At 32.3% G+C, this 9,691-nt stretch overlaps 1 protein-coding gene across 1 annotated transcript in view; it reads right to left on the reverse strand.

The window, feature by feature from the left end:
- Positions 1–2,565: 2,565 nt before the first annotated feature.
- Positions 2,566–9,691, reverse strand: part of LOC140830112 (alpha-N-acetylglucosaminidase-like) — a 35,410-nt gene continuing 28,284 nt past the window's right edge. The window contains 11 exon segments of the mRNA XM_073193396.1: positions 2,566–3,041; positions 3,137–3,215; positions 3,477–3,714; positions 5,158–5,372; positions 6,475–6,551; positions 6,554–6,584; positions 7,120–7,218; positions 7,794–7,896; positions 8,051–8,160; positions 8,871–8,921; positions 9,566–9,683. Of these exon segments, the coding sequence (XP_073049497.1) occupies positions 2,806–3,041; positions 3,137–3,215; positions 3,477–3,714; positions 5,158–5,372; positions 6,475–6,551; positions 6,554–6,584; positions 7,120–7,218; positions 7,794–7,896; positions 8,051–8,160; positions 8,871–8,921; positions 9,566–9,683 (1,357 nt within the window). The 3' untranslated portion in view covers positions 2,566–2,805.

Below are 9,691 nucleotides of genomic sequence, written 5' to 3' on the forward strand. Positions count from 1 at the left end.
ATGTTATTTTTGAAAAAATGCTAGCTTTAGGTTTTGATTTGACGATTTTACGATTTGCACAACATTTTGGATTTTGAGTAAAATAGTTGGTTGAGTTATTTTAAAAAGTACAAAAGTATATATAAATATATATATGTTTATAAATTCCGACAGAAGCCTTAAGGGTTTGAAGAAAAATAAATTATCTAGCACATTTTAAAGAAAAATGAGTAGTAGACGTTTCAGGTACCTTTTTAACTCTAGCAGCTCAAGCTACTTGTTAGAAGTGTTGAAGTTCTATTGGTCTGAACCCTCGGTTCACTAAACAGTCAGATATTTGTACAGTTGTTGTGTGGCACTAAGAGTTTCGATTTCGGCAGTGACAAGTTATAATCAAAGTGAGTTTGTAAAAATAGTTGTATAAATTAAATTGTGAATTATTTCTTAAGTGGAATAAGATGAGACATAGAATATTACCTTCGAACTTGCAAAGGCCTTGTGTTGTTTACTTTAAACTTTATATTTATGTCTGTATTGATTTATATATGTAGTTTCTTTGTTAAAAGAATTTTTAATATTGAATATATATTATAACTAGTCTAGTCGGACCATTTCCGCACTTGAAAAACAATTTTCAATGGTTTAGTTATCTGTAATCATTCAAGAAAAGGTATTTAAGGTTAGCTCAAGTTTTGAAAAAAAAAATTAAAATAATTATTCACATATCTCTAAACACATTTATGATTCTAACAATCAATTACTAATAAAATCGCTATTTTTGTTCTCTCTTATTATAATTCATCAATTTTGTTTTTTTTTTATTAAAGAACTTAAGCTTATTTAACGACACTTAATATGGTCATCCTATGTTTGACCTCTTTTGTCCATAGAGGAGTGTTTTAAGAAAGCTTCAAGCATAAATGCGATTATGCGAGACTTAAATAAGTATTTTAGAACACTGAATACATTATTATTATTATTAATATTATCATTATCTATATTATATATAATGCTTGAGTCATAATAGAGAAAAATTGCGTCTTGATGTAATTTTTAGAATCCCAAAACACCTTCTTTTTTTTTTTTATTTTTTAACCCCCTATTTCTTTTCGTTTATTTTGCACGAAAATTTCAATTTACGTAAAAAAGATATAAATTTTTTATTAAAAGAGAAAATAAAAAAGATATAAATTTTTTATTAAAAAGAGAAAATTTTAAATTTTAGTTTTTCGATTCTAATTTAAAGTTTTCTAATATGAGTACCTAAAAAAATCGATTGTGCATGGATGCAACGCACCCATATAAGGGCTTGTTTATTATTAATATTGAGGCCCTTATTCGACTGACTTTGTGACAAATTTTTTTTAAGAAAATAGATGTCAACTTATAATTTTTTCCTTTAATAAAACATATTTTAGTAAATTTATAATTTATTAAAACTAGGAAGCTTATCTCATTGTTTTCTAAAAAATAATTGAAATATATATATATAATAAATAAAAAAACAAATGTACTAATTTGGTATGCAATATCATATCAAAGTTTTCTTCCATTGTTTTACCCTTGTATAACAATTGTTAATTAATTTTAATGGCGTGAGCTAATTAGTAATTTTCATCTTTTTTTCCAATTTTTCTCCAACTTCTCACTATTTTATCTCAAATTTGTATCTATATATATATTTTAACTTCATCTATATTTTTGAATTTCAGAAAATTCTTAATATGTTTGAATACATCATGTGCAAAAGAATACTAGTTTACCGTCACATCTTAATCGTGTTGATATTGTATAAATAAGATGAGATGAAGATAATTCGTAATGAACTGGCAGCTACATAAAACTAGCATTTCTGTGTGAATATTAAAATATTTTAGTGATAAATAATTTTTGTGCAAAATTCTAATGACTATATTAATTTATAAAACCTTAGAGATAATTTTCACGAGTTTATAATTAGTTAAAACTATATCTTTGATACGCGATGCATTAATATATATTAAATTTTGTTTGTGTTGAATATTTTTTTTTTTTGTGAAAATCTAGAGATTATATCAAAATTAAAAATTTTAAAATGTTTTTATAATAAGTTTTAATTTCATAGGTGATATATATATATATATATATATATATATATATATATATATATATATATATATATATTAAATATGGTGAATATAGATAGGATGCATATGTATTAAAATAGGTGTTATGTTAATTTTTATAAATAAAACTAAAATAATTTTGTAATTTGATAAATGATTATTTTTTGTTCATAAAAAAAATACAATGATATCAAAATGAGTTACTCTAAACTCTTCAAACCCCTTCAATATGTTAAATTTAGCTATTTCGAAATTTAAAATATTCTAAAATAATTTATCGTTTTGAAGATTTCAATAAAGCTTGTAGTTAAATTCGGATAAGAATGAGATAATATTGTAACTTATTTTCTTTTATTACAATGGAGATGGAGGGGTTCATCCTGTCAAACTATATCCATTGGGATGATATATTAGCAAATATTAACTCTTTTGCTGCAGTAAATCCTCACAATTGTGAGCTCATTATTGGATGGACAGGAAATTGATCCTACAACCAAGCTTCATACCAAGAACTGACGCCAAATTTTTCTCAAACTGAGATAATTCACATGTATAGCCAAGATGCTATACCACATTGATCAAGTATTATTTAATAACACAGCCACAAGGACGTCAACAATGAACTTTGATGACAATTCGTGATTTTCTCCAAATACCTCAAATACAGAATGGAAACAATAGCAAATGTGCCATTAGCCTGTAGACTAAAGGATGTTCATGCTTATCCAAAATATTTCTGATACAGATCCTTTGCGATAGAAAGGGCATCGCCCTGAGCCTTCACAGGGTAAAACTCTGTGCCTTCTTGCCACTTGTTCGAAAATGCTATCCACTCTTTTCTCCAGTCATCCAACTTGAAATCCTTATTTTCTTTCAAACTCTTTAATAGACTTGTAAAATACATTGAAGCTCGGGGAAGATAGTATTCTTCTAATAGTCCACTCCAAAACTTGTTCGCTGATGCACACACGCCGCCGCATACACCAAAATATTTGATTACCAAAAAAAGTTGAATAATGAAAAGGGTAACAAGCAAAAAAGAAGAGAGTTACCGTAGTCATGAAGTTTGCTCTGCAAATGCTTAGTGTTGTCATACCACATCGTAACTTGAGTCCTTGCATTCCACTCATTCTAAATCCAACAAAATGATGAAACCAAATAATTCATCATGTTTAATGTGATGCCAAATGTGTTAAATGAATTTCTGTAAATTCATTAAAACCCCTGACACTTATCTAACGACACTCCTGGGAATTACAAGAAGAGCTGAATCTAGAATTTAATCAAACCACAGTAGGTGTCATTTTAGGGTCAACAAAATATTACCAGTGTTGTCTTGCTAAAAAAAGAGAGTTACGGTAAAGGAAGGGGTGGGGAGGAGAATGCTCTCACCTGCTTCATCTCATCAGCATTCAGTGCCAAGTGTTTTGCACTTTCGAGCCAAGTACCAAGTAGAAAGTTATCATCTGCCGCCAGAAGTTTATCGATGTCCTCGATGAGTTTTAGGAATTTCAGTGAGTGAAAACTTAAGTCTGTCGCGTTCTTATCCAGGAATGCGTGAATTGCATTCAAGTATTCCTCATTTGCAAGCTTTGAGAGACACTGCCTCGTTAAGTCAACTAAATCATACCTGAAAGTAGCACACATTTAGTACGCCTTACTGATAGAAAAGTCTTCCGGAGTCTTTCTACCAAGGCAACATTATGTATCCTGTTAGGTACAGTACCAAATCTGTGCTTGTGAATTCAAATCACCATAACAGACATTGAGATTTAGATCAGTCCTCAATTGTAAAATCCAGTATGTGTCAGGTTAGTCTCACCACCCAGTGTACTCAAGGGTCGAGCACTTTGCTCAACACGGTGTTCCAATTTCCGAGATGAAATTGTTGACCAAAGACAATAACAAATTTGTTGCACCTTAAAACGTGTAGTAGCGATTTCCAAATTACAGTAAAAATTAATAATTTGTAAAATATTGTTAATGTTTTGATGATTGTGAAACTAGGAATTTATATAGTAATATTTTTTTATTGAGCATACAGAAACAAATCGAGTGACGAAAAACCGAAAGTAAATATTTAAAATGAAAAATTGAAGAAAAAAAGTTCAAGGCGAACGCCTCAGACGTCCTTCTGAGAGAAGATCGCCCTGCACCTGAATTCAAGCAATGCCGAGAGCTGCGCGCACAGCACGAGGAGACGATGCCCAGGTCGCTTCAGGCAACAGCCATTTTGTTTTAGGCGTTCCAAAATAAATGTTCATTTTTGGTTTTGGCAAAAAAAAATTCTTGACCACCACAATTTAAAAATTTGAGCGTTACAACTCAGGCCATCAAGAAAAGTTCCCGGCTATCCGTGTGCTATCTTGCACAATAATGACCAACTGCCTAGTTTGAAATTGTAGGCAGTTTGGAGGCTATGATTTGACATTTTGGAGATTAAAACACTATATATACAAGACTTTGAGTTAAAGAAAATAAAGAGACACATTTGCAAGCATATACAATACAAGCAAAGCTCAAATAATTTTTGCTCTCCAAAATTCATTCTCTGGTAATATTGTCGTGAGGTGAGGTTGTGGCTTATTTCAATTAGTCTATTTTATTCTTGTTTGTTCTTCATTGTATACACCTTGAAGGTGCAACTCTTTGTAAATCACAAGACAAGAAAATATGTAAGGTCTTCTAACACCAAAGAAAGTTGGAAAATTGTACAAGTCATCGACAAGTGAAAGTCGATGCAATTGTACGTGGCTATCCTTGGAGCCCATAAGGCCAAGAAGATTTGGGGAGAGTGTGTGGCTAGCTTGGAGCCCTCAGAGCCAAGATTCAAGTTGTTCTAGCACTTGGTGAAATGAGTTATAACCAGGAAGAGGGGGACGTAGGCAATTTTTCGTCGAACCTCTATAACATATCCTTGTGTCTTCATTGTTTTTATTTACATTCCGCATTTACCTTATTGCATAATTTTACTTTTGAATCGGTTGACTTCTTCCGCTACGCAAACTCGAAAATCTGCAAAATCACTTCAAATTTGCTAAAGTAGTCAACATAATTTGGCGTCAACTCTCACCTGAATGTGAGGCTTTTGGAAAGTTCGGTTCCAACATCAATGAATAGTTTCAATGCATTGATGGCATCCTGATTGTTATACCATAAATGAGGCAGAGGCAAGGAAGAGCCTGTTTCAAGCAGAAAGAATCTTCCATTCGGTCGTGTTCCCACTAGATTACGATTAACAGATGGATCCCAATCAGGAAACTCTACTATGTAGTCCTTGTTATGATCCTGCATAAATTAAATTCAAAACATCCTAATCCCTTAAGTCACTGGAAAAATGGTCATTGAATGTGTTAGTAGTTCATAATGAATATGTTCACATGCTTATTTATTAAATCTGTTACAGTCCATATCGAATATGTACACATGCTCATTTATTTCTCAAAAAGCTTTACTCTGCAGCCAATTATTTCGGCTATAAAATGTTTATGTAACTATATACTCCATAAAGCTAGAAGTTTCTCTCCCCAATAGAACATTTTTATCTCTCACATGTACACATGCTTATTCATTTCTCTAAAAACAAAAAAGAACTGTTTTTCCAACAAACAAGAAGAAGAAACAAAAACATCATTAACCGACATATTATAAAGTAATAATGTTTCACAAACTTTTATTGCAATTTGTGGGAAGTAGTACGACCTAAGTGACATTTTGGATTCACATTCTACTGGAACACTAATTTCACTAATGGGGTAGTAATATATTCTTCAAGTTGGAAGAGTTGCACACATTCAATGCCTTCTCTACATGATATTCAAAAGTAGATACATCTAATTACTCAATATGCAATCATTACCCTCTCACCCTCCCTCATTAAACTGGTATCGGCATCATCCTTAAAGAATTGCGAGAAATCTTTTACTTGAGATGTCTAAAACTTGTTAGTAGTTCTAGTTTTAATCTATCTGCCCAGGGAAAACGGAAACGGTCTCTTAATTTCCACTCTAAACAGCTGAGTGAGACATGTAGTCGTTTTCAAACATGTAAGCTATTTGAGAGCACTTCCCTACTCTATTTGCTAAAACTTTAATGAAGGATTGGATTAAGATTAACCCAAGTGAGACATGAAATCCATAACTGACGTATAACTGGAGATGAAAGTTTCTCATTTTCTTCCACTTGTTAGTGTTTTCCGCTTCAAATCTTTAAAGGAAACAGGCAATCAAGCCACAATTGCCTTTAAAAATGGTAGAGTTGCAAAATATTGGTCAAGGGAGTATGACCATGACTTAGAAGAGGGATCTAAAAAAGTTATACCTACCTCCTCTTTTCTTCCCCCCAAAGAAACAAATATCAAAAGTATCAGATAAAATAACAGAAAACATACAGCAATTCCATCTGTGCAGTTATAAACCGTTTGATGGAGAATTTTCCATGCATCCTCAACTTGATTCACAACTTTCCATATCGTCTACGAGAGTAGGAGGTCAGCCATTCCTACAAGTAAACTTCTGAGGTTAGCAAAGTTACATGGCTAAGAAGAATGATGCAGCTAGTACAAATATAGTTACAAATTATCTTGTTTAGAGTATAATGATCTTTGTTTAGACATGCTCATAAAGAAGGCTTCTGATGTTGTAACCATGACAAGCATAAATGCAATCATTGTCTCTCTATGAGCTAAAACAACAGAGTGAGGTCAGCCCCACTTTAAAAGGTTTCAATGGAAGTCACAGATAAAAAAATTTAAATATTAAACTTACTGTAATTTATAATTGTTCAATCAAACAGTAATATCATGAAGACCTTGCAAGTAAAATAATACGAAATAATCCTCTTCAAAGAGCCACAAAAGAATACTTGGGGGATCCTGCAGAATCACTTGGTAAAACAGATAAGGATCAAACTTATTGTTGTTTGTGAGATGAAAAATTTTATTTATTTTACCATCCATTAGAACCAGCTGTCACACTTTCGTCATTGGGGTAAACCTCAAGAAATAGTGATTATATTTACTTGAAACTTGTATTACCTCAAGTTGAAATGGGTCATTTCGAAATGCCATTTCAGACATCAGCTCATACACAACTGGATTTTGCTCAATCCCTTCCATGCACATACCGACACCAAGCTGTCCTGAAGGAAGATAATTAGTATGCTACAACATAAGCAAAAGGAAAAAGAACATCCCATAAGGATTATCAATATTTACTCGACATATATGTGTTGTGGCTACTTCAACTGGTGAAGAATAGAAGGCATGTTGTAATAGGACAGTTTAGAGGACCAAATATCAGAATAAACTTGGAATCTTCCTCTAATTAATGACTACGTGAGATAGGTTTATTTGATATCCATCATTGGTATTTGACTTGATGGTCCACCAGTCGACTGTGATGCAAGGGCATGCTATGAGATTAAAAATAGTACATAAAATATAACTGCTGCATTGTTCGTATAATTAATTTGACATATAGAATAAGAAGAAGAACAGATAGGAGTAAGAGAAGGAGATGTATATCACAATTAGTATGTAAAATGTAACTGCTGAACTGTCTACATTAATAGTTTGACATGTAGGAGTCTCCCCCTCCTACCATTGTTAAGGGTAAGGAAAAATAATGATCAAACTAGAGAAATTCTTTCATCATTTTGATATTTCACTTGAGCTACCTTAAAATATTTATCAAACAAAGTAGAACCTACCATCGTTGAATTTTCACTAACACGTGCATCAATTGGACCTGAAGCAACTGCATCTAATATGCCGTACATTTCTATATTTCCGCCAAAGTTGTGCAACATACACCTGTTAGACGCTAGACGTTACAAAGCGTAAGCAACAATCATGATTATGTGCAAGCAACCAAGAAACTGATGAATGAAAAACATCAGAAGAAATGTCTTGAAATGTGGAAGTTTTTCTAGCAAATTTTAGGTTAATATAATGAATAATTACGTGCCAGATATAAGGCGTGTTGTAAAAATGAGAGGATGATTTCCATAGCGGTTTGACATCAGCAAAGAGATCAAGCACTATCATCTTCCCAAATGGAACAGAATGTAAAAGTGCCTGTCAGACATGAACAACCACATCAATGAAAGTTCAGCGTCATAAGAGCTTACAAGCAAATATAACAGGCATTACTACCAACAGAGTAAAAATTAAGCATGAAAATTAACCATAACAAAATAAAACATATAGAAAGATCATGAAACCCTTTATGTATTATAATTATCTGGTCTCCCTTACCATCATCATTGAGGTAGAACTTTCTGGAATCTCTGGCACATTTTAGAGAATCTCTGGCACATTTTAGGTCCGATTAACAATATCATTATTGATTATCCGGTTCATTGCACTTGCATCTATCACAAACGAAACGTTGTAGGAGATACCCTAACCAATGATGTTTTCGACGATAGATGGTACCAACTCCTAACGGAACACACATCTGATAATCAGTCTTCAAGAGCTTTGTAAAACGAATAGAATAGGTTGTCCCTATTTATGCAGCTTGAGGAAATTTTGTGATACATATCTTCAAAAGGTTTTGGTATAGTTCCTCTCTCATATATTGCTACTATATATTTGGAGTAAACATGTAGAGATAAACCAAATCCGTCATAACAGCATTGGCGGTGCTCTTTATTTAAAAACTCCATTAGGTAAGAATAAGGAGGGGAACAAATTGGATATATGAGACTCATATGAATGTAAAGCATTGAAAGTGTCCAAAAAATATACAAGTCAAAAATAATTTTTAATAAAAAATCTCTTACCTTCATCTGTGGTGGCTTCCAAAATGAAGAGTCTGAATAGAATAGCCATCCCTGGTAATAAATCAAATTGAAAAGATAAGCAGCACAGACAACCCTATATCATAGATATAACATAAAATCATGTATAACAAATATAAAGTAATCCCTCCTAGGTTCATTCAGAACCCAAATGTTCATTTAAATTATTATGTCAATAACAGTGAAATGCAGTTCTAATATATAGAATCTAATGACTTCAAACTTTTCCCTCCAACAATCACGGCCATAAAGTTAAAGCCATAAATAGGCCATATTGCAGAAACAAAAAATAGTAAGATATCCACTCAAATGTCCTTTTCATCAACCACACACCATACAGAGAACAAGTTGATTTTATTGGGAGACAACCTGTGGCAGAACATACAGCAAAAAATTCAAATTTTCAAAAAGATCAAAATAAGTTTTGTGTCGGTGCATTCTAATAATGAAATCTCTGACAAGTATACAACCCATAATGTCAAATACTGGATGAAAATCCATCGTCTGTATGTTAAATAAGATGGATGCAATATAATATCAACAGATATGTAAGGAAACAAACAACTAGATAATTAAACAATTAATCATTAAGAATGAAAATAAAGTTAAATATCATAAATAGACCACTATAACTTGTAGGACAGTCAGTAATATAAAAAAATAAAAGGCTAGCATACTTGCATTAGCCACACTGCATCTTTGTCAGCTTTCGACATTGCATTATAGACTGCAGAACCAAGCGAGGAGATATATGCAGGGTCACTAGTAGGTGGAGAGTTCTCGTTAAATGTATCACTGCACCG

Source organism: Primulina eburnea, chromosome 1 (assembly GCF_022965805.1).
Source record: "Primulina eburnea isolate SZY01 chromosome 1, ASM2296580v1, whole genome shotgun sequence".
Lineage (NCBI taxonomy): Eukaryota > Viridiplantae > Streptophyta > Magnoliopsida > Lamiales > Gesneriaceae > Primulina > Primulina eburnea.